The following is a 26071-nucleotide window of genomic DNA, read 5'->3' on the forward strand; positions in this document are numbered from 1 at the left end:
CCTAAAAGCAGATTTTCGGGAGCTCGGAAGGAGATTAAAAAGCAGGACCTCAAAAGCAGTAATTCTCAGGATTACTCCCAGTTCCATGTGCAAGTGAGCATAAGAATAGGGGAATTGAACGATTGAGCATGTGGCTGGAGAACTGGCGTAGGCGGGAGGGCATCAGATTTCTGAGACATTGGGACTGGTTCTGGGGCAGTTGGGACCTGTACAAGATGGATGGGTTGCATCTTAACAGGACTGGGCTGAATATCCTCGCAGGAAGATTTGCTAGTTCTGTTGGGGAGGGTTTAAACTAAATTGGCAGGGGGCTGGGAAGCTGAGGGAGCTCAGATTGGAGGGAAGCAAAACTGGTAACTTATCAGGGGTGTGGGAACCAGGAGCAGGTATTAGAGAGGAATACCAAGATGCACAGAATACTGGGGGAAATAGGTAGCACGAGAGTCGAGAATAGTACGTAATTCAGTGGGGTCAGAGTAAGGGAGAAAGTAGTAAAGTCTGAATCAGGGTTAATGTGCATGTATGTGAATGCACGGAGTGTGGTTAATAAGACTGGTGAGGTACAGGCGCAGATTGCAGTGTGGAAATATGATGTTGTGTCTATAACAGAGACCTGGCTCAAAGAAGGGCAGGACTGGGTGTTAAATATTCCTGGATACAAGGTGTTCAGGAAAGATAGGAAAGGGGAAAAAGGGGGAGGGGTGGCAGTATTGATTAAGGAGAACATTGCAGTGCTGGAGAAAAAGGATGACACAGAGGAGTCGAGGACAGAATCAATTTGACTAGAGCTAAGGAACAATAAAGGTGCAGTTACATTGCTTGGTGTTGTCTATAGGCCACTAGCTAGTGGGAAGGATGTGGAGGAACAAATTTGCAAGGAAATTACAAAAAGGTGCAAAAATTATAGGGTAGTGAAAATGGGGGACTTTACTTATCCAAACGTAGACTGGGATGATTGTAGTGTAAAGAGCAGTGAGGGGCAAGAGTTCCTAGAGGGTGTTGAGGAAAATTTTCTACAACAGTATGTTGCTAGCCCAATGAGAAAGGAGGCACTGCTAGACCTGGTTCCTGGGAATGAGGTGGGCCAAGTGGATCGAGTATCAGTAGGAGAGCATTTAGGGGACAGTGATCATTGTATCATAAGGTTTAGGCTGACTATGGAAAAGGACAAAGAGCAATCCAGGGTAAGAATAATTAACTGGGGGAAGGATAACTTCAATGGGGTAAGAATGGAGCTGGGGCAAATAAATTGGAGTCAAAAACTGGCAGGAAAACTGGTAGATGAACAATGGGCTGGCTACCTTCAAAGAAGAGATAGTTCGGGCACAGTCAAGGTATGTTCCTCGAAGGGGAAAAGTCAAGCAAACAAATCCAGAGCTCCATGGATGAAAAAAGAGGTAGAGATTAAGATAAAGAAGAAAAAGTGTGCTTATGACAGATGCCAGGTAGAAAATACTATTGAGAACCAGGCTGAATATAGAAGGTCCAGAGGGGAAGTGAAAAACCAAATAAGAGAAGCAAAGAGAGAGCATGAGAAGAGACTGGCAGCTGGCATTAAAGAAAATCCCAAAGTTTTCTTTAGGCATATAAATTGTAAAAGGGTGGTAAAAGGAGGAGCGGGGCCGATTAGGGATGAGAAAGGGGATTTAAAAATGGAACCAGAGGGCATAGCGGTGGTATTAAATGAATTTAAATCAATTTAGGGTGGCGCAGTGGTTAGCACTGCAGCCTCACAGCTCCAGGGACCCGGGTTCGATTCTGGGTACTGCCTGTGTGGAGTTTGCAAGTTCTCCCTGTGTCTGCGTGGGTTTTCTCCGGGTGCTCCGGTTTCCTCCCACAAGCCAAAAGACTTGCAGGTTGATAGGTAAATTGGCCATTATAAATTGTCACTAGTATAGGTAGGTGGTAGGGAAATATAGGGATAGGTGGGGATGTTTGGTAGGAATATGGGATTAGTGTAGGATCAGTATAAATGGGTGGTTAATGGTCGGCACAGACTCGGTGGGCCGAAGGGCCTGTTTCAGTGCTGTATCTCTTATCTAATCTAATCTAATACTTTGCATCTGTCTTTACCAAGGAAGAAGATGCAACCCAGACAATGATGAAAGAGGAGGTAAGTCAGACTCTAGAGGGGTTTAAAATTAATAAAAGTATTAGATAGGCTGTCTCTACTTAAAGTGGATAAAGCACCAGGGCCAGATGAGATTCATCCAAAGATACTGAGGGAAGTGAGGGTGGAAATTACAGAGGCACTGGCCATAATTTTTCAGTCTTCCTTCGACTCGGGGGTGGTACCAGAGGACTGCAGAACTGCAGTTAGTGGGAAGGACATGGAGGAACAAATTTGCAAGGAGATTCCAGAAAGGTGCAAAAATTATAGGGTGCAAAGATAAGCCCAGCAACTACAGGCCAGTCAGTTTAACTTTGGTGGTGGAAAAACGTCGAGAAAAAATAATTAGGGACAAAATAAATAGTCACATGGACAAATGTGAATCAATTAAGGAAAACCAGCTGGAGTTTTTTTGAGGAGGTAACAGAAGAGGGTTGATGAGGGCAATGCTGTTGATGTGGTGGACATGGACTTTCAAAAGTCATTTGATACAATGCCACACAACAGACTTGTGAGCAAACATGTAGCTCATGGAATAAAAGGGACAGTAGCAACATAGATATGAAATTGGCTGAGTGACAGGAAACAAAGATTAGTGGTTAATGGATGTTTTTCGGGCTGGAGGAAGGTTTGTAGTGGAGTTCCCTGGGGATCAGTGTTGGGACCCTTGCTTTTCCTGATACATATTAATGTCCTAGACCTTGGTGTACAGGACAAATTTCAAAGTTTGCAGATGATACCAAACTTGGAAGTACAGTGAATTGTGAGGAGGATAATATAGAACTTCAAAAGGACATAGATAAGTTGGTGGAATGGGCAGACAGGTGGCAAATGAAGTTCAATGCAGAGAAATGTGAAATGATTCATTTTGGTAGGAAGAACATGGAGAGTCAATATAAAGTAAAGGGTATAATTCTAAAGTGGGTGCAGGAGCAAAGAGAGCTAGGTGTAAATGTGCATAAGTCATTGAAGGTGGCAGGACAGGTTCAGAGAGCGGTTAATAAAGCATACAGTATCCTGGGCTTTATTAATAGGGGCATAGAGTACAAGAGCACGGAAGTTATGTTGGACTTGTAAAAAAACATTCCAGCCTCAGCTGGAGTGTTGCGCCCAATTCTGGGCACTGCACTTGAGGAAAGACATGAAGGCATTGGAGAGAGTACAGAGAAGATTCACGAGACTGGTTACAGGGAGGAGGAATTTCACTTATGAAGATGGATTGGAGAAGTTAGGATTGTTTTGCTTGAAGAGAAGGCTGAGAGGTAATTTGATAGAAGTATTCAAAATCATGAGGGGTCTAGACAGATTAGATTAGATTAGAGATACAGCACTGAAACAGGCCCTTCGGCCCACCGAGTCTGTGCCGACCATCAACCACCCATTTATACTAATCCTACACTAATTCCATATTCCTACCAAACATCCCCACCTGTCCCTATATTTCCCTACCACCTACCTATACTAGTGACAATTTATAATGGCCAATTTACCTACCAACCTGCAAGTCTTTTGGCTTGTGGGAGGAAACCGGAGCACCCGGAGAAAACCCACGCAGACACAGGGAGAACTTGCAAACTCCACATAGGCAGTACCCAGAATCGAACCCGGGTCCCTGCAGCTGTGAGGCTGCAGTGCTAACCACTGCGCCACTGTGCCGCCCTAGATAGTAGATAGAGAGAAACTGTTCCCACTCATGAAAGGATCGAGAACAACAGGGCACAGATTTGAGGTATTTGGTAAGAGAAGCAAAAGTAACATGAAGAAAATATTTTTCATGCAGCGAGTGGTTAAGGTCTGGAATGCACTGCGCGAGAATTTGGTGGAGGCAGGTTCAATTGAAAGTATTCAAAAGGGAATTAGACAGTTATATGAAAAGGAAGAATGTGCAAGGTTCTGGGGAGAAGGCAGGGGAATGGAATTGAGGGAGTTGCTCTTTCAGAGAGCTGGTGCAGACACGATGGGCCGAATGGCTCCTTCTGCACTGTAACAATTCTGTGATTCATTCCGCCATTGCCAAGTGTGATAAAAACAAACAGCCCAGGGGCTGAACCAGGTGGAATCAGAGAGAAAAAGGAAAGTAAGGAAAAGTGAGAAAAATATTTTAAAAGTTGACATTTTTTAAATCATGAACAATAATTTACTACCTGCAAGAATGTGATTTACAGTGTAAATTGTTCTGTTTCTGTGCCAGATAGATTGATTACCATTGCATGAACAATTATAGTGTTGTTACTAGCGCTGTTGCACTCCAGCCCTAACTTTTGCAACAGTTTTAATTGGCAAAAAATTTGCAAATTCACAAAGTTTTGTAAAGTAGCAGAAAGACTAAGTACAAGATTTTTGGGAAGTAAGGGATATGGGGAGTGGCGGGAAAGTGGAGTTGCAAGCAAAGATCAGCCATCATCATATCGAATGGCAGAGCAGACTCTGACTACTCCTGCTCCTATTTCATACAAAACTAACCAATTACCTATTGATACAATGTCATATACTGATTTCTAAAGGAATGTCTTTAAATGATTGATTGAAATTGATTGAAATGTTTACCTATATTTGATCATTCTGATCTGAATTACTTGCTATTTCAGTTTGGGCAGACTTCCCATTCTGATTTGTTATGTTTATTCATTCATGGGATGGGGGCGTTGCTGGCCAGGTCAGCATTTATCGCCCTTACCTAATGGCCCTTGAGAAGGTGGTGGGCTGCCTTCTTGAACCGCTGCAGTCCATGTGGGGTAGGTACACCCACAGTGCTGTTAGGAAGGGAGTTCCAGGATTTTGATCCAGTGACAGTGAAGGAATGGCGATATAGTTTCAAGTCAGGATGGTGTGTGACTTGGAGGGGAACGTGCAGCTGGTGGTGTTCCCATGAATTTGCTGCCTTTGTCCTTCTAGTTGGTAGAGGTTGTGGGTTTGGAGGGGGTGTCTAAGGAGCCTTGGTGCGTTGCTGCAGTGCATTTTTAGATGGTACACACTGCTGCCACTGTGCATTGGTGATGGAGGGAGTAAATGTTTCTAGATGGGGTGCCAATCAAGTGGGCTGCTTTGTCTTGGATGGTGTCGAGCTTCTTGAGTGTTGTTGGAGCTGCACCCATCCAGGCCAGTGGAGTGTATTCCATCACACACCTGACTTGTGCCTTGTAGATGGTGGACAGGCTTTGGGGAGTCAGGAGATGAGTTACTCGCCTGAGGATTCCTAGCCTCTGACCTGCTCTTGTAGCCACGGTATTTATATGGCTGGTTCAGTTAAGTTTCTGGTCAATGGTAGCCCGTAGGATGTTGATAGTGGGGGATTCAGCGATGGTAATGCCATTGAATGTCAAGGGGAGATGGTTAGATTCTCTCTTGTTGGAGATGGTCATTACCTGGCACTTGTGTGGCGCGAATGTTACTTGCCACTTATCAGCCCAAGCCTGGATATTGTCCAAGGCTTGCTTCATTTCTGCACAGACTGCTTCAGTATCTGAGGAGTCACAAATGGTGCTGAACATTGTGCAATCATCAGCGAACATCCCCACTTCTGACCTTATGACTGAAGGAAGGTCATTGATGAAGCAGCTGAAGATGGTTGGCCTAGGACACTACCCTGAGGAACTCCTGCAGTAATGTCCTGGAGCTCAGATGATTGACCTCCAATAACCACAACCATCTTCCTTTGCGTTAGCTAAGACTCCAACTAGCGGAGGGTTTTCCCCCTGATTCCCATTGACCTCAGTTTTGCTAGGGCTCCTTGATGCCATACTCGGTTAAATGCTGCCTTGATGTCAAGGGCTGTCACTCTCACCTCACCTCTTTAGTTCAGCTCTTTTGTCCATGTTTGAACCAAGGCTGTAATGAGGTCAGGAGCTGAGTGGCCCTGGCAGAACCCAAACTGAGCGTCACTGAGCAGGTTATTGCCAAGCAAGTGCCGCTTGATGGCACTGTTGACACCTTCCATCACTTTACTGATGATTGACAGTAGGCTGATGGGGCGGTAATTGGCCGGGTTGGACTTGTCCTGCTTTTTGTGTACAGGACATACCTGGGCAATTTTCCAAATTGCAGGGTAGATGCCAGTGTTGTAGCTACACTGGAACAGCTTGGCTTGGGGTGCGGCAAGTTCTGGAGCACAGGTCTTCAGTACTATTGCCAGAATATTGTCAGGGCCCATAGTCTTTGCAGTATCCAGTGCCATCAGTCATTTCTTGATAGCACGCAAAGTGAATCAAATTGGCTGAAGTCTGGCATCTGTGATGCTGGGGACTTCAGGAGGAGGCTGAAATAGATCATCAACTCAGCATTTCTGGCTGAAGATTGTTGCAAATGCTTCAGCCTTATATTTCGCACTGATATGCTGGGCTGCCCCAGCATTGAGGATGGGGATATTTTTGGAGCCACCTCCTCCAGTGAGTTGTTTAATTGTCCACCATCATTCACGGCTGGATGTGGCAGGACTGCAGAGCTTAGATCTGATCCATTGGTTATGGGATCGTTTAGCTCTATCATATGCTGCTTACGCAGTTTGGCACGCAGATCGTCCTGTGTTGTAGCTTCACCAGGTTGACACCTCATTTTGAGGTATGCCTGGTGCTGCTCCTGGCATGCCCTCCTGCACTCTTCATTGAACAAGGGTTGGTCTCCTGGCTTGATGGTAATGGTAGAGTTGGGGATATGCTGGGCCATGAGGTTACAGATTGTGGTTGAGTACAATTCTACTGCTGCTGATGGCCCACAGCACCTCATGGATGCCCAGCTTTGCATTGCTGGATCTGTTCGAAATCTATCCCATTTAGTACGGTGATAGTGCCACACAACACGATGGATGGTATCCTCAATGTGAAGGCGGGGCTTAGTCTCCACAAGGACTGTGCGGTGGTCACTCCTACCAATACAGTCATGGACAGATGCATCTGTGGCAGGCAGATTGGTGAGGACGAGGTCAAGTATGTTTTCCCCTCTTGTTGGTTCCCGCACCACCTGCCGCATACGCAGTCTAGCAGATATTCCCTTTAGGACTCTGGCAGCTCGGTCAGTAGTGGTGCTACCGAGCCACTCTTGGTGATGGACATTGAAGTCCCCCACCCAGAGTACATTCTGTGCACTTGCCACCTTCGGTGCCTCCTCCAAGTGCTGTTCAACATGGAGGAGTACTGACTCATCAGCTGAGGTTGTTGGGGTGGCATCCTTTTGGGTGGAAGTCACTTGTAGATAGTCTCGTGGGATTGTACTTTCCTTTCCTGCTGATCATTAGTCTGTACAAAACACAATAAGGAGAAGTTTAACCCCACCACAATGGGCGGGAGAGGGTCAGGTGGAAGTGGGGGGGAATGTTAAATCATCAAATTTCTGAAAGCCAACCCTAACCTGCCATGGATTCCCCTGTTTCTGTTTTAACTGCGCCAGATATCGGAGTGTCCGAGTAACTTGCTCGGAAGAGGCAGGTCTGTAATTATAATGAAGGATTATTGACCTGAAACATTAACTCTGCTTCTGTCTCCACAGATGCTGCCAGACCTGTTGAGTATTTCCAGCATTTTGTGTTCTTATTTCAGATTTCCAGCATCTGCAGTATTTTGCTTCTGTAATTCTGATATTTTAACAGCGATTTTACAGTAATGCCTCCTGCATGGCTTTTCCAGGGCTCAGAAACTCAGCAGCTGAAGAGAGGTGGGTGCCGCCAGATTCAGCATGCTTTTTATAGCACTGCTTGTGGGCCAGGCAAAGCAGGAATGCTTTTCTCCCCAGCCCTTCAAGCAAATACTCTGTATTTTTTTATTTTATTTATTTATTTATTGAGAGATACGGCACTGAAACAGGCCCTTCGGCCCACCGAGTCTGTGCTGACCAACAACCACCCATTTATACTAATCCTACATTAACCCCATATTCCTTACCACATCCACACCTTTCTCCTACCACCTACCTACACTAGGGGCAATTTACAATGGCCAATTTACCTATCAACCTGCCAGTCTTTGGCTGTGGGAGGAAACCAGAGCACCCAGCGGAAACCCACGCAGTCACAGGGAGAACTCGCAAACTCCGCACAGGCAGTACCCAGAACTGAACCCGGGCGCTGGAGCTGTGAGGCTGCGGTGCTAACCACTGCGCCACTATGTAGTGACTGGCTGTCCTATACCCACTCCTCCAAATCTGTCATCACTCCCTGTCTGCACCACCACGCCCCCCACCGCCACCACCTCCCAATTGCTTGTCCGACAACCTTCCGCCACATAAACTGCTAATCATTCCCTGCCTCTGGCCCGCAATCTTCTGTTGCTGGCATTCCTGTCAATCTAGCTGGCTGCTGGGCTGGAAACAGCGTTTTTTTTTAAAAAAAAGGTAAGGTCCTGCTGTTAAATTCGGCAGGATGTCGGCATTCCCAGGAATTCTGAGTTTCTCCCCCAGCAAACATGCACCCAGCTCACTCCCCCACTTTCTCATAAATATCAGGAGCAATATTTGCTTAAGTAAAGGATGTCTGCAAACTCCCTTACTCCTTCCCATTATTTTGGCCGCAGGTGGTATGAGAAACAGGACAAAGAACTGGAATTAATTCTCCGAGGATGAAAACCATGTTCAGAAAATTGCATGGTAAATTGAATACGTTGCATTTAACATTTTACAGAAGGCTAATCCTGGTAATTATAAGCAATCGTGCCTTATACAAGCAGCACAAAGAAACAAAACCAAGAGCAAATCATTAAATCCATCAAGCCAAACACATGTATAATCTCTACCTCAATTATTTAATTAGCTGAGGGAAAGTTAACAAAATTGCTCCATAAACCCATCCCCAAAGATAATGCAGCCAGATTCCGGAGTATCTATTCATCCCTTATTTCCACACTTGGGAGTTTCTTGGTTCTAGTGGCCCAAAGGGTCACATTCCATTGCATAATTAATCATCTCTGCCTCTTCTATCTGTCTCTTCTTCCTTGGGGTCATTGAGATAGTATCACCTGCTTTTGTTGGAATTGTTAGTTGTTAGGATCAAAGCAAAACACTGCAAATGCTGGAAATCTGAAATAAAATCAGAAAATGCTGGACAAGGGAAAGCAGTTTGGGCCGCATCTATGGAGAGAGAAACAGTTACTTTGATTGGAACTTTCAACAGGAACCAGCTCTGATGTAAGGTTATTGACCTAAAACATTAGCCCTGATATTGACAGAGGCGACTTTCTGAGCAGGGGTGCTGAGTTTCAGTCAGAAAACCCAGAAGTCCAGGTTTCCATGCATGCTATGGAATTTGAATTCTGCGGAATGCATATTGTTTTTTGACAGGATTCCTGCCCGGAAGTCAGCCTGACTGACAGTATCGACTCCCAGTTGCGTGGGCGAAGGTCTGATCCCTGGCGTTGGGTGCAAAACTTGGGGGGGTTGTTGCGGAGGTGGAGGAGAGGGGAGGAAGCACTTCTGCTCCTGCTGGCCCACAAGCAGTGCTGTAAGGGGACTTACCGTTTCCCCAAAGCTGTCCTCTCCTCCCTTGAGCTGACAGGTTTTCCTGTGGCCTGGAATAAATCTGTAAGGGAAGTTAAATGGGAGGCTCCAAACCTCATTATAATATTCAAAGGCCAACCCACCTTGCCGGCACAAGTTGGCTGCCTGTCCCATGTCCTGCCTCTGTTAAACCCAGAAGAGGGTGGGTTGGTGTTGGGGTCGGGATTGAGATTTTTAAAATTTTTACATCTCACCCAACAAATCCACTTGTTTTTTTTTTGGGGTGGGGGGTTAAAATTCACTACATTAACTCTCTTTTTGTCTCTTCACGGAAGTTGCCTGACCTGCTGAATGTTTCCAGCATTTTCTGTTGGCTACTTGGTGGTATTTGTCTTCTCTTCCACTCTCACTGATCTAAGATTGATCTAAAGCAGATTTATTCTCCTGCTGTGCAGATCCTTTCACTTGTAAACAGCAGTTATTTAGTTTGTAGTAATTTTGAAATAAACCACAACATGTTGAACACATTCTACTTTTTAGACTTCATGCACAAATGCAACAAAGGACAACCTGAGGGCAAGGCTTTAGATGCTTTGGCAACATGCTTCTGGAAGGTTTGAATATTAGGCCTTTGCATTTTTTTCTTCTTGAAGCCCACAAGTGTAGAGAGCATTAAACTGATCTTACAGACCGATCAAGGTGCACATTTGGGTTAGTGCCACCAGTGCCATTGCATACCCCACAGTTTACAGATGGGTTGGCTATGTATGATGACAACCATATAGTACATTGAGAATTAAACGTTTGAAGCTGAGCAACCTTGAAATCCATTTTGTGACCCATGGTTTGATAGTCCAGCCTGTATGGAAAGGGTTCCTGATCAGCAGCAGCCTGTTGGCTCAAATGTTTGCAGCAATGAGTAGCTGTGTTACATAGACCCAGAGTTATCTGGTTTATTGGGCAATCTGTGCTGAATTAACACTTTTCAAGTTGAATGGTGGTTGGGATATTATAAGTGGCATTAATGACATGTGGGAACTTGAAAGTTTTTTTGTGGAGTTGGAGTAATATGGACGAGGGTTTCAAATCTGAAACAGGAAAAGTACTAATTTACTAAAAGTCGTTCAGTAGTACAGAACTTGAGAATTGCTAAAAATGGAGACATGTCAAAGCTTTTCGTCCTGCACTCATCAGGACGATAAGCGAGAATAACCAATGTAAGGGAAAACAACAACTTGTACTGCATGAGAAGAGAGTGCTAATTGGTTGGCAAGTGAACTCTGATTGGTAGAGGCCAAGGAGAATGCACCAGTTTACAGTAACTGACAGTTAACTGCCAAGCTTTGTTTGAAATTTAAACCAGGCAGCTTGACTAATTGGTCAAGGCATTGCCCTGAGGAATGAACCAGCGAATGGCTGTCACTTATTTAGTTCAGCTGAAACAGGCGCAATGTGTGTACATGTTCTTTCTGTCTGCAAAGATCAGGGCCCTGTGTATTAATATATGTAGCTTCCAGTAAATGCACCACACTGCGAGCCCTACTGACAATCTTAAATTGGTTGTCAGTGTAATTCTTAGCACACTGAGGATTATTTAGCAAATGTTGTCTCTATTAACTTACTCTTCAAGCGAAGAAAAATTGCTTAAAGCAGAGAGAAATTAGTTAATTGGGAGAGTTGTGACAGATGAACCAGGGAATGTGGTGGGCATGGAGCAGTTTGTCAGAATATAGGAGGGGAGGGACAAAGTGTGAGGAGAGCACAGCTGGGCAGGAAAGGGTTTAGGGTCTTGGTGGCAGCCACAAGTGGAACAAGAACATCAGTGCCATCAATGATATGACCAGGTGCAAAAGGGTGCAGTAGTCAAAGCAGAGAGTCATGTGTTGTGATTGCAGTCAGATGAGAGGTTGTAGTACAAGGATGGCCTGGAATTCAAGGACCACCAAAGAGTTATCAGTTTTGGGGCCAGACTGGAGGACAAACACAGGAACTGTTTAGGATCAGATTCCAAGTCAGGAATCCTGGGCAGATCAAGAAAAACTGATCCAGAATTCATTAGGCGGGGGTGAAGTTGAGGTCTTGGAGGTCTGATTCCACTGGTTGTGGCCTAGCACGTGCTAGGGGCAATTGAGAGTCTGTGCGGCTAGGAACAAAAAGTTGAGTAAAGGAAGAAAAGGAGCAGGTTGAACTTTGTTTTTGAGGATTATGCAAGTGAGGATTTCCTTGTGACAGTTGATATGGGTCTAGGCGCTGGTTGGAGTAGAGTGGGCCCTCTAGTAGGATTAGGAGGTCAAGATATCCAGTTGCAAGGTGCAGCACAGTAATTTCTACTGGGACTCGTAGTTGCCAGCACTCGTCATGTCGGTGTTGATGTGTTTCAGCAGATTGGGATCAAGATGAGATCCAGTTGTAAGCATGATGAATCAGGTATGTCTGCCAAGGCAGTGATGGAAAGGAATAATCACACTTGCGTTTTGCAGAAAATCTGCAAAGCCAGGTTTTCAATATTGTACTAATAACATTGCTCTCATTTTTTATTTCCCCAGATGCACATGTTAAATTACTTCACTGCAGATGATCGAGCACTTCCTCATGGAGATCAAGCGGAGGTGGTTCATAGGATGAAGCGAAGCCAAAACAAAGAACCAGGAGAGAGAGGTGAACAAGCAGTTAAAGGGGATAGAGGTGAGAACATGAGTACTGGTGTGGATTTTGTTTAAAGAAGTGAAGCTGTAACCTATCAGCTATCTGCAGACTTACAAAATTCAAATTCCAATGTACAAAAATTATAAATACTGAATATATATTTTCAGTTATGTTGTTGTGTCTTAATGAGGATCCATTAACCGTCAATTTTTAAAAAAAAATATACCATTTGGTTGAGGATTTCCTTTAAACAATTGTCTTTGCCAATCCACATTACCAGCAAGAACCCTGCTTTTTGTCTTTCATGCAAAAATGGACAGAATTGGACAATCCAGTTCCTAAAACAATAGTAAGAATTGTTGGCTCTTCAACTGGAGCGACTCGCTCTAATCTCATTTTCTTTGCTTTTCTCCATATTCTTTTGTATTCTTCCTTTTTAGACATTTATCCAATTTTCCTTTATATAATGCCACTTGTAGGAAGACATTCCATGTTCCAACAACCACTGTAGTGATACAGGGATTCCAGTGATTCGTGCACCTGGACAATGGGCAGCCAAATGAAGACACACCACTCTGTGGTTTAGTTAATCAAAAGTTGCATTTAATGATTTAACAGTTCACACAAGCATCAAGGAATACATATGACCTCAAACCAAGAAAACAAGGTGGCAGTATGATCAGCTTTTTTGGCACTTGAGGTTGTTCTTCTGCCTAGATAACCTACCTCTCGTTTGGGTGCGAGTTAAAATTAATCGAAGGCCCATTTTGGCAAATCACCTACTGTTGCTCGGCAACAATGATGGATAGTTGACTGTTCCCTAGATTGTTTTAAAAGCAGGTGCACCCCTCAAACATCTTGAGCTATCTTGCACAGACTGTAGTTCTTATTTTTCCCAACATTTTCTAACTATCTCAGCAGTCTTAAACAAAGGATTGTTTTACATTTACTCATTTCATTCTGATCAGTTATTTTACGACTCCTCATGTTTTGTGTTTGTCCAGCAATTTCTGCACATTGCTGTCTTTTCGTTCTAGATTCACAATGTCAAGGGGTTGTTCACCCTTTCTCTTCACCACATGTGAAAAGATTTCTTCTTCAACATGGATGTAGCAGTTGCCTCTCTCCAATCATTTCACATAATCCCCATTTCCAAAGATCTTTGAAAAATTCTGGTTAGTGCCTCCATTATCTGGTCCCCTATCTCCTTCAGTGTTCTGGAATGCACACCATCTGAATCCTTTGATTTATCTACTTTTCATCCTATAACTGTTTTTAAATACAGCTCTTGAATATTGTTACAGATGGGGGGAGATTTGGTGGATGACTTCCACTTTTCACCTTTCAACTGACCGCAGACAGTGTTTTTAAAAAATATTGTTTTAGTCCCTGGGTATTTTAGAGGCCAAATAAATGGGCAAACACCAGGTTTTCTTGTAGGAAAGAAAGATAAATTATTTATTAAACAATACCCAAAAATTGTCGCAACCTCACCCACTCACACATACACACACTTGCACATACACAAGAAGGAGATTAGAGGAGAGCATGCATTTAAGTCCGATTGTTGTAAAAAGAAATCAGTTTGAAATCTTGGTTTTCCGAGTGGAAATTTTTTACAGCAATGCAGGCCTGGTGTTCCTTTTCTTGATTTACTGAAGTATTACAGACTCCTGGTTAAGATTCAGTCAAAGTTGGTGGCAAAAAACCTCTTATGATTTGCCAGGTGGGGCGTTTTCAAGGTGACCTTAGAGTGTCTCTGCTTCTGTGATTTAAAGATGTTCATACAGGGTCTTGTTCTTGGCTGGAATGGATCTTCTGCTTCCTGGCTGGCTGGCTTTCTGATTCTGTCCTTCAGAGAAGTCTCATTTTTTTGAAGAACAAACCTTATCGAGTTTGGTTTCAGTCAGGTGACCATAGATGCTCTCCCCTCGTGTATTCATACAATGTCTTTGAACGTGGGGCCATTGTTACACAATGGGGTTTGAATGTGGCTTATCTTGATTAAGTGGTGTCACGTCCCACCTATTATCTTGGCTTTGAATCCGGAGTCTCCCTGTCTGTGAAGGCCTTTGTCAACCCAATTCTTGGAGATAGGAGCCATTTAACATTGAATGGGCTGTTTAGCATTTTAATGTGCCTTCCCCAGGACCAGTGCAGACATGATGATGGGTTTAATCCCCAATAGTTCTCTGTATATTTGCAGTACAGGAGAGGTCACCTGACCTATTACTCCATCTTGTCTGCAGCAAAACTGTGCCCATTTTTTGGAGTTTAGTTCCTCAGTTCATTTTTATGGTTCATAATTGCTCCAGTTCACACTTTTGTGAGCGTGATGGTATTTATTTCCAGTACTAAATCTTCCATATCCTCCTTAGCTGCAATTACAGCATAATGTTCACCTTCCTCTGCAAATCTAGGGCACATGCATACAAGATAGCCACTAATAATTCCAATAGAGAATTCAGGAGAAACTTCTTTACCTAGTGAGTAGTTAGATTGTGGAATTTACTACCACATGGAGTAGTTAAGGGAAATAGCATAGATACCTTGAATGGGAAACTAGGTAAATAACATGAGGAGAAAAAGGAATAGAAGGATTTGCAGATAGAGTTAGATGAAGAAGGGTGGGAGGAGGCTCGCGTGGAGCATAAACACTGGCACAGACAAGTTGTGCCAAATGTGCTGTAAATTCAATGTAATTCTATGTTTAAAAAAATGGCAAAATTATTCAATATTTTCACCATTTCCTCACTTGCAAGTACAAAATTTGCCCCCCCCCTCCCCTCATATCTTAAGATGGCTCTTTCATAATTTATTTGTGATGTGAGAGTTATTGCCCTTGACATCAAGGCAGCATTTGACAGAGTATGGCATCACGGAGCCCGAGCTAAACTGGAGTCAATGGGAATCAGGGGGAAAACTCTCCACTGGTTGGAGTCATACTAGCACAAAGGAAGATGGTTGTGGTTGTTGGAGGTCAATCATCTGAGCTCCAGGACATCACTACAGGAGTTCCTCAGGGTAGTGTCCTAGACCCAAACATCTTCAGCTGCTTCATCAATAACCTTCCCTCCATCATAAGGTCAGAAGTTGGGATGTTAGCTGATAATTGCACAATGTTCAGCACCATTCGCGACTCTTCAGATAATGAAGCAGCCCATGTCCATATGCAGAAAGACCTGGACAGCATCCAGGCTTGGGCTGATAAGTGGCAAGTTACATTCGTGCCACATAAATGCCAGCCAATGACCATCTCAAACAAGAAAGAATCTAACCATCTCCCCTTGACATTCAATGGCATTACCATTGCTGAATCCCCCACTATCAACATCCTGAGGGTCACCACTGACCAGAAACTTAACTGGACCAGCCATATAAATACCGTGGCTACAACAGCAAGTCAGAGGCTGGGAATTCTATGGTTAGTAACTCACCTCCTGACTGCCCAAAGCCTGTCCACGATCTGCAAGGCACAAGTCTGGAGTGTGATGGAGTACCCTCCACTTGCCTGAATGAGTGCGGCTCCAACAACACTCATGAAGTGCGACACCATCCGAGATAAAGCAGCCCGCTTGATCGATACCCCATCCACCACCTTCAACATTCACTCCCTCCACCACCGACACTCAGTGGCAGCAATGTGTATTATCTACAAGATGCACTGCAGCAATTCACCAAGGCTCCCTCGATAGCACCTTCCAAACCTGCAGCCTCCATCACCTAAAAGGACAGGGGCAGCAAACACATGAGAACACCAGCACCTTCAAGTTACACTCCAAGCCACACACCATTCTGATTTGGAATGATATCGGCATTCCTTCACTGTCACTGGGTCAAAATCCTGGAACTCCCTTCCAAACAGCACTGTGGGTTTATCCCAAGGACCGCAGCAGTTCAAGAAGGCAGCTCACCACCACCTTCTCAAGGGCAATTAGGGATGGGTGATAAATGCTGGCCTGGCCAGCAATGCCCACATCCCACAAATGAATTAAAAAATGTATTTGCTTGCTATGTTAAAGGCACTATATAAATACAAATTATTGGTATAAAATCCCTTGCTGTTGACTTTTATATTTTCACATAGGGCTGAATTTTATGCACCTGGAAGGCGGATTTTCAGGTGGGGGCGAAGAATCATTGTGGAGTCGACCGCCACGGAACACGATGCCGTAATGCTGTGGCGGCATTTGCGCTCCACCGTGACAACATTGGCATTTACCTATATTAAACACTCTTTAGCATACATCAGAATATCATTAATAGCAATCTTACCAGGTGTTCGAAATCTTGTGTTGGGTGTGCAAGAATCCTCGGTGACTCAAAAGAGTAATTTATTTTACCGATGTTATCTAGGGAAAGTGGTTAGTTGGGAGAACTCAACAACTGCATTGGCTGTGGGTGGTTATTGGGAGAACTCTGCAAGTGGTGTGTCTGTGAAGAGGGGCGGGGGTTGGGAGAACTCGGCAAGTGTAGAGGTGGTTTTCTTTGGAAGTCCACTGCAGGGCATTGTAATGTTGGTTTGCTCCTGAAGGCTCACGCTTTTGAAAATGTTGTCGGTCCAACATCAATCTCTACCATGGAGCTATCGGAGGCTTCCTGTAACAAAATTCAAGCATCTCTTTGCCCAGATAGATAAACATTGAAGGAAACTGAATGTCCAAGGAGGATAGAGATGGGTATAATTCATCCTATTTTCTTGGATGCCTGTGCTGTGCTGAGGCGAATCCGCTGGAGGTGCCCAAGAGGCAGCTGCGGCACACGAGGAGCCTCCCATATATGAGCAGCAGCAGCCGAGAACGCAACGAAGAGCACAGATACACTGCGAGTATGTAGAACACGCTTGACATACCTGCAGATGTCTGAGTGGAACTGCCAGAGAAGACGGCTGATGTCCAGAAAGGCCGTCACAGACCTCTGCACACTGCTCAATGCCTGTTTGCGACCAATGGGTTTTGGTGGTCATGCTATTCCTGTGGTTCTGAAGATTACTGTGACCCTAAACTTTTATGCCTCTGGATCATTCCAGGGATCCACTGGGGACATGTGTGGGATCTCTCAGCCTGCAGCATACCGTTGCATCAAGGTAGTGACCAATGCTGTGTTCAGGAGGGTCGGCGAGTATGTGCGTGACGGGATAGACCCTGAGAGTCAGCCCGAGAGGGCCATAGGATTTGGGGCCATTGTGGGATTCCCACAGGTCTAAAGTGTGATCGACTGCATGCATGTGGCTGTCAAGGCTCCCATGGACCAACCAGCCACTCTCATCAATAGGAAGCTTTTTCATTCCATTAATGTGCCACTTGTATGCAACCATAGAAAGTGCTTCCTACAAGTGTGTGCCCGCTTCTCAACTCATTCATACTTCAGTCCCAGGTGCCACATCTTTTCACTGCCCCTGCTCACCTTCAAGGGGGGATTGTCAGGGATTAGGGCTACCCAATGAGGACATGGCTTCTGACACCTGTAAGGAACCCCAGCAATGATGCAGAAGAGTGTTACGATGCCTGCCACGGCTCCACCAGAGCGACCATCGAGCAGGCCATTGGTATGCTGAAGATGCAGTTCGGCTATCTCAATAGATCTGGTGGAGCCCTTCAGTATGCCCCACAGAAGGTTGGGTGCATCATTGTCTGCTGCGTTCTACATAACATAGCACTACAGAGGGAGGAGGCCTTGCCAGAGGAAGATGTGGGAGTATGAGACTTCCTCTGATGAAGAAGATACAGAGGGCACACAAGGCCAAGCAGCCATGGAAGTTCCTAGCAGAGTGATGGAGGGCAGACATCCTGAGCAGTGCGTAAGGAAGGCACGGCAGAGCCTTATAATGGAGCATTTCCAAAATCCATGACTTGCAATAAATATACTTCTGACATAAACTCACTCTCATGCCTGTAGTGTCAAGTTTTCTGCCTCCATACTGTCTTGCCCTCCAGCGTGAATGGCAACATCTGATTCAGGCAGTGCCCATGTGACATAATTCAAGTAATGAAACAGTCATGCTCATTGGCATGTTAATGATGCCAGTGGTCACTTTGCCAATGCAGTAAGGCGTTTGAGGGGATTGCAGGAGTCACAATCACACTGTGGTGGAATGCAGTTATCCATTAATGAAGGCTGAGGATTTGCACTAATGACGTTCTAATTACATTAAAAATGAGATATCTATTTCACCTGTGAATACCCATGTGTGGCAAGGTGTCATTTTTTATACTTTTGTGCGTGCTCCTGCGTGGTACATCCCCTGTTGCAGCAGCGAGACTGGAGGCAGGCTGCTGATCATGATGCCCCTTGGCTTGGGATGACTTCGGCGGGCATCCTCTGGGTGCCTGAAGCCTGGAGGGCTCCAGCTGCCTGAAGGCTTCCTGCACTGGTGCAGGAGTGCAGTCAGGCATTGCAGCTGCTGGAGATTAGCTCACTGGCGGAGGGGATGAGAAGCCGGTGTGCACACTTGAATCGCCCTGAGCGCAGACCCGAGATGTGGAGTGCATTCTCTTTTCCCTTTCGAAGCTTCTTGGAGCCTCCTTGCTCACTGGAGGAAGACTGGGGGCTGGCACTTTCTCCGACCATCTGGCTTTTCTCTTTCCCTGCTATTGCTGAGTGGACCTCAAGGCAAGGGATTGCAGTTCATTGCACATCTGTGGAATGTGGCACTCAGAGTCACCAAACTCTCGATGGAGGAAGCCATGCGCTCATATCCCGGGGTTCAGCTTGGGCCTTTCATTATCAACAGTCCTCTGACTGTCAGAGGTCTTGGCTGTCTCAGCCTCAGCCAGCTGTTCGGAAGCGGGTATTGTGCTCTTACCAAATTGTGACCATGATTGTAAAGCCGAGCGGATTCCCACTGGGGTGAAAGTATCTGTGCTGGTGGAAGGTGCAGGAGAGTCATGGGACGGTGCATCCTCTGAGTGCTCCTCGTCCTCGGAGATTGTTGCCAGTCTTTCGGGGTCTGTGGTCTCCTGCGAACGGCGATCTGCAAAATACAATGCAAACATATGTGTGGGTTAGGCTACACATATCTCATTAAGGACAGCATGCCAGAGCTACTTCACCATGACTATTGCATTTTTGTCTGATTGGCAATAATCACTCTCTTGTGCTTTCCCCGAGCTCCACGTCTGAGATGGCACATCCTCTTTGGCTCCCAGCTAGTTCCAGGGCCTCCTCTTTGGTTTGATTTAAAGGACGCAAGTCGGGCGCTCCGCCACTGGTCCTGCCCAGCTCCCTCCTGTTATGGCCCTCTTCTCCTTAAAGAGCAAGGATGCAGATATTGAACATTGCCCCTAGGGCGGCACAGTGGTGCAGTGGTTAGCACCGATTAGTATAAATGGGTGGTTGATGGTCGGTACAGACTCGGTGGGCCAAAGGGCCTGTTTCAGTGCTGTATCTCTAAACTAAACTAAACAATCATCAACATCACGATTCTACTAACTTGGGCGCTTCATCAACACCTGGGGGATGCTTTGTCTGGCATACTGACTCACCTGTCATGGGTCTAACTTACTGTGAGGTATTAACGAGGGAGACTTGATTCACATATGCAGCCAGTCATCTGCCATCAATCTGCTATGACCTCCCTGTCTTTGAAATGGCAGTGGCACCCATGTGGCATACTGTGTAGAGACAACCAGATCACACCAAGTAATTTTGGAACTTGCCACTTTGATGAATGCAGGAGGTCATTGACCCTCTTCCGACTCTGGATTCCATTTTGTCGGATGACCCACAGCTACTAACCTCCTCTGCGCTCACCGTCTCGGCTTCCCTTGGTCAGGTGGGAGGACCTCTTCTTGCTGTCACTGGGGGAGAAAACCTGCTGCCTTTCCTTTGCAGCCTGGAGGAGAATAAGCAGGGAGGCATCACTGAACCATGGGGCCAACCTTGCTCGGACCTCTGACGTGATCAGAAGGATGCCCAGTGGTGCGGCTTGCTGAGTTTTAATTTTTTGGAACAGCACCCAAGTGTTGCTTCAGTGACTTTGATAGAATGCAGGGAGACACTGAATGCAGGACTGGCAGACATTTAAAGATGGAGCCAGCACCTGGCCTTACAGCAGGTGACACCGTGAATGCAGTCTCCATTGCAGCCCCCGCCACATGACTGTGGGGGGACGGGGAGGGGGGGAAGATGGCCACCTCCATTATGCAAAATGGCAACCCACCGTGTAAGCACGGCAGTGCAGCCAATCACGGGACAAGCGGGAGTGCTGCCATTTTTCACACCTGCCGCCGCTCTCAGCGGCATGATCATAAAATTCAGCCAGTAGTATTTTTTCATACTTCCTCTGCCAGCTTCCATTCTATATACACTTTTTTAAATGTCCAGTTTGTTTATGCATTAGTCTTCATGCTGTTTATACCTCATTTTTGATCTAATCTCTATTTAACCCATTGAGCTCGAGCTTTTGATGATGTAACTCCTTTACCCCTCAATGGAATGTATTTAATTTGTACGATATTTCATTTGTACCTTACGTGTCTTGTATTTAAATATTTTCTACAACTGATTCTCTATTTGATTCATCATGTTTTACTAATCAATTAATCTAGACTAGTTCCCCTTTGATCCCACTGAATCTTGCTCATTTTCAGCCCAACACATTTCTCTTTGATTCATTTTTTCCTCTATTTATTACAATGTTAATGTAATTAGATTATGATCGCTATTTCCCAACCTTTCTACTTCAGAATGCTTACTTGTCCCGTTTTGTTATCAGACCTATCATTCCATTCCTCTTTTTTGGATATGCAGCATACTGCTTAAAGAAACAGTCTTGGATGCATTTTAGAAAGCCCTTGCCATGACATTAGGACTGTTGAAGTCCCCTATTATTGAAGCTCTTATTGCTGCAGACCTCTCTAAATTGGCTACAAATCTCACCCTCAATTTCTTTTCCACTATTCCAAAGTCTATTAGTTACATTGTCCCTGGACACTACATAGCAAGGCAGTGTCTATCTCATCTTCCAAATTTAAACAAAGTCTCAAAGCCTGAAGTCTTCATTTAGGCTGAAGATTGGTTCTTAAATTGAAAAGAAGCTAGACCAACCAAGATATCTTTTATTCCATATTTTCACTGTATAGTTTGGATACTCATAGAATCATAGAAAGTTTATGGCACAGAAAGAGGCCACTTGGTCCATCATGTCTGCACTGGCTGAAAAAAAGCCACCCAGCCTAATCCAACTTTCTAGCATTTGGTCCATAACCCTGCAGTTTACAGCACTTCAGGTGCACATGCAGGCACTTTTTAAGTGAGATAAGGTTTTCTGCCTCTACCACCTTTCAGGCAGTGAGTTCCAGACCCCAGCACTCTCTGCGTGAAAAAGAATTTCCTCATCTCCCCTCTAATCCTTCTACCACTCACTCTGTAGACTCATTCATACTAGATGAGTGAAAACCTGTAAACCATTTAATTTTTTCCTTGCCAGTTGTCTTTCCCTTTTTTCCCCCTTTTCTATCCTAAAGTTGTTAACTCATGCTGGGAAATGGTACCTTGGTAACCTTGCAGTATCTCAACCAGGAAGTCACTTCTCCTGTGTGAGGGTGAACTATGAATATTAGCCGATCACCCAGTCTCGTAGTGGGGGAGGGTGCGAGTGGGGTGATGTTGTGGAAGGGTGGGTGGTGTCTGCGAAGTGAACACAACTTCTGCTGGATTTTCTGAACTATGAACTCATGATATTTACAATAGCCATCAATTTCTACACCCTTGCTGGACCACCTGCCTTCACCCTCTTGATTGACCTCCCCCCACCTCACTGGGGCTCAGCCGATTGTGCTCGGCGAGGACCCACACACTTACCACCATTTTGCTGGTCCTGGCTGGGTGCAGTCCCAGCAGTGGCCACCGCTCCAAGTGGCGCTGCTGGGACTGAGGAGGCTGATTGGCTGGCAGCTCTTGGAGGCGGGACTTCCTGCCTCAGAGTGGTGGAAGTTCCGACTGAGGCCAATTAAGGGCCTCAGCCATGCAAAATCGCTGCGTAGTTTCCAGGCCCAGCAGGTTCACCCCCGACTTTTCAGCCAGTGGGCAGGACCTCCGCCCCAAAGTAAAATTCCGGCCATTCCTCCAGGATGTTATAAATTATTAGATATTACAGGAATCAGCTACATCCTTTCTATGTTTGAGTCAAACCTGGTGGGGAGAGGAGAAAGTAAATGGCTTATTGCTGAAGCAGGAACTTACAGTCCAAATGTCAGCTAAGAGTTGGACTGGATCTCCTGAATCTAATTTATAAATGAGAGAGATTTGGTTTCATCAGATGCTGTTAGTAATTCTGTCCACATGGTGTCTCCTCAATCACACTTGACACTGGAGTATCACAGATATGTAATATTGATTCTGTGGAGTATGGAAAGTGGCTGACACTTCTATAAAAATGTCTCCTTACAGTTGCAACACTTAGAGTGTTTCCCCTTGGGATAAAGACTTACTTCTCAATAACTCCTAATTTTCTATAAATGCCCAAATCCTCCCCAAAACTTTGTTGCCTTCATTTCTGGGGAGACTCCAAATATTGCTATCCCAGTCCTGATCAGGATACAAAGAAAAAGGCTATCAACTGGCTGAAGATCCTCACTGATTTAACATGCTTGTTATTCCTCTGAACTTGGCTCAGTTTCCTGTTTTGCCTTGGAAATTGCAGGAGAGAAACTGCAGTTGGCTTTCTTTTTAGCTTTTGCTAATGGTTGGCCATCATCCTCAAGACATTGAAACAATCATTCAGACATCCTAACAAGGTGGCCAATTATGCTACAGTCTCTTATTTACCATTCTACAGCGAGCTGCTTTTTACTCTTATATTCATATTTACCTGTACATATTCACTACCTCTCCTTTGGCCTATACTTTTTTGAGGCGTGTCTCCTTTAATTCTTGTTCTTTTCTGTGTCTCCTCTACTTCTTTCTCTCTTGCGCCTTCTTTGCTTATCACATAGGATCACTGTCTCTATGTTTTAAGCCAGCGTGGAGCCAATTAGAAAGCTTTTCCATCTACTGCAATTCAGACATGGCACTGACAGTGGGAGTCAAGGTCACCAGAGCCCTCGATGTTTATACCTCTTGGATAAATCCAGTTTAGCACTGCAGTATCAGCTAATATGCTTTCTTCAGGTGTGTCTAATAGAAGAATGAAATGGGTGTGTTGCTACATTTCTCAGTCACTGGGATCAGTCATATTGTCAGCCAACAAGCAGGTTTTTAATTTTCCTAAACCACCACTTCTCCTCACCCTTGAACTTTACTTCATGCACTGCCACCTCCTCAAGCTTGCTCATGATGCTTGCAAACTTTGTTGTGAAGAACACATTGAGCTGTGTGGCGCTGACTTGTTTTCTGGTGCTGGCAAACATACAACGGCAGACAAGTGAGAAATGGCTCCAAGACTGATCTCGAAACAGCTTGTTTTACATGATACCAATGTGTGACAGTTGTGTCTGTGTGAGAGTGAATGAGAAGAGGGAACAAGGCATAACAGGAAAATAGTACTGGCCGTGAGCATGGTGGAGGCTTGTGGCTTCACTTGCCCCTACCCCTTCCACGCTGCTCGATGCAAAAATGCCCATTTTGCCTCCTTCGGGAAATCAAGGGCTTGTGTTTCTGGGCCTTTCTCCAGATTGGGTCTGGTCCCTTGTATTGCGTGCAAGCAGAGAAGGAGTCTTGAGATGTTGCATGTTGAAGAGAAACATATACAACTATGAGATGTGTGGCCATCCTGATCATCAACAAGTGTCCAGGCATCATGCAGCAAGGTTTGTTACAATGGGTTGATGTATCTCAAGGCTTTCAATTGTAAGTTGCAGGTTTAATATGTGCCGTGTTGCAGTGTGAGTATGCACACAATGCAATAGAAGAGCTGTGAAGTTAAGTGTAGACTTGCAGAAGCCAGAAGCAACTATCAAATGGCTCGAAGGCAAGGCTTTATGGCCTGTTATCTTGGACCATTTATATGGTAAATGCTACTGTTGCTTTTCTAGATTCCGTGAGTTGAGTTGTCTTCTCCTACATCTGTTCCCAGCTTCTGCTATTTGTGCCTAACCTTGCTGCAACCTCCTGTCAAGGTTTTTGAGAGTGGAAGTCTGTGATCAGTGGTGTACCACATGGATCGGTGCTGGGAGTCTTGCTGTTTGTAGAGTACATTAATGATTTAGATGTGAATAAAGGAGATGTGATCAGCAAATTCGCAGATGACACGAAAATTGGTGGTGTTGTAAATAGTGAGGAGGAAAGCCTTAGGTTACAGGACGATATAGATGGGCTGTTGAGATGGGTGGAGCAGTGGCAAATGGAATTTAATCATGAGAAGTGTGAGGTGATGCATTTTGGGAGGACTAATAAGGCAAGGGAATATACAATGAATGGTAGGACCCTAGGAAGTACAGAAGGTCAGAGGGAACTTGGTGTGTTTGTCCATAGATCACTGAAGTCAGCAGCACAAGTAGATAAGGTGGTTAGGAAGGTATATGGGACACTTGCCTTTATTAGCCGAGGCATAGAATATAAGAGCAGAAGTTATGATGGAGCTGTACAAAATGCTAGTTAAGCCGCAGCTGGAGTACTGTGTACAGTTCTGGGCACCACACTATAGGAAGGATGTGATTGCACTGGAGAGGGTGCAGAGGAGATTCACCAGGATGTTGCCTGGGCTGGAGCATTTCAGCTATGAAGAGAGACTGAAAAGGCTAGGGTTGTTTTCCTTAGAGCAGAGAAGGCTGAGGGGGGACATGATTGTGGTACACAAAATTATGAGGGGCATTGATAGGTTAGATAGGAAGAAACTTTTTCCCTCAGCGGAGGTGTCAGTAATCAGGGTGCATAGATTTAAGGTAAGGGGCAGAAGGTTCAGAGGGGATTTGAGGAAAAATCTTTTCACTCAGAGGGTGGTTGGAATTTGGAACGCACCGCCTGAAGAGGTGGTAGAGGCAGGAACCCTCACAACGTTTATGAAGTATTTAGATAAGCACTTGAAACGCCACAGCATACAAGGCTACAGGCCAAGTGCTGGAAAATGGGATGAGAGTAGTTAGGTGCTTGATGACTGACACAGACACGATGGGCCGAAGGGCCTGTTTCTGTGCTGTATAACTCTCTGACTAACCACAGGGCAGCGTGCTTAGGAAGAGTTCCCTGGAGTACCAAACAAAGCAAACCTTCACGCATCCACCTCATGCGGCAGCACATCAGCTTCGCCTGCCATTGAACAGGAGGTCACTTGTTGTCCTGTTCCATGACCTGCCCATGGAAGCTTTACCTTCTATTGGTTTTGGCCGCTAGACATTCAGCCTTTATAAAGACCGCCAGATATTGCAACCCTTTACAGGTTCAACAGTACTTGCCCACGTTTATGGCCATTTAAGTGGCCATATCCTTTCAAATGTGAGCTGCAGCCCACCTCACATAATTTCCCAACTCTTTCCTTGGTGGCACCCATCAGAAAGTATAATCTAGTTTGGGAGCGTGCATAACGTATGAAAATTGGGGTAGGCGGCGGTGTAGTGGTATTATCACTATGCACCACCATAAATCTATGCACCACAGCAGAAGGTGGAATTTAAATTTAATTAATAAATCTGGAATTAAAAGCTAGTCTAATGATGGCCATGAAACCAGTCGATTGTTGTAAAAACCCATCTGGTTCACTAATGTCCTTTAGAGAAGGAAATATGCTGTCCTTACCTGGTCTGGCCGACATGTGACTCCAGACCCACAGCAATGTGGTTAACTCTTACATGCCCTCTGAAATGGCCTAGCAAGCCACTCAGTTGTACCTAACCGCTACAAAGTTAATAAAAAGGAATGAAACCGGACGGACCACCTGGCATTGACCTAGGCACCGGAAACGACAACGGAAAACCCAGTCCTCCTTACTAACATCTGGGGGCTTATGCAAAAGTTGGG

General features: G+C 45.1%; 1 protein-coding gene across 4 annotated transcripts in view; it reads left to right on the forward strand.

Annotated features, from left to right (window-relative positions):
• eda (ectodysplasin A) overlaps window positions 1–26071 on the forward strand; it is a 301068-nt gene that overhangs the window by 164271 nt on the left and 110726 nt on the right. For 3 of the 4 annotated variants that reach the window (XM_068047219.1, XM_068047220.1, XM_068047221.1), the window contains exons 2-3: window positions 2078–2113; window positions 12076–12214. In XM_068047219.1, the coding sequence (XP_067903320.1) occupies window positions 2078–2113; window positions 12076–12214 (175 nt within the window). The remainder of the gene's footprint in view (window positions 1–2077; window positions 2114–12075; window positions 12215–26071) is intronic. The other variant, XM_068047222.1, reaches the window with a different exon arrangement.

This window comes from Heterodontus francisci, chromosome 15 (genome assembly GCF_036365525.1).
Source record: "Heterodontus francisci isolate sHetFra1 chromosome 15, sHetFra1.hap1, whole genome shotgun sequence".
NCBI classification, from domain to species: domain Eukaryota; kingdom Metazoa; phylum Chordata; class Chondrichthyes; order Heterodontiformes; family Heterodontidae; genus Heterodontus; species Heterodontus francisci.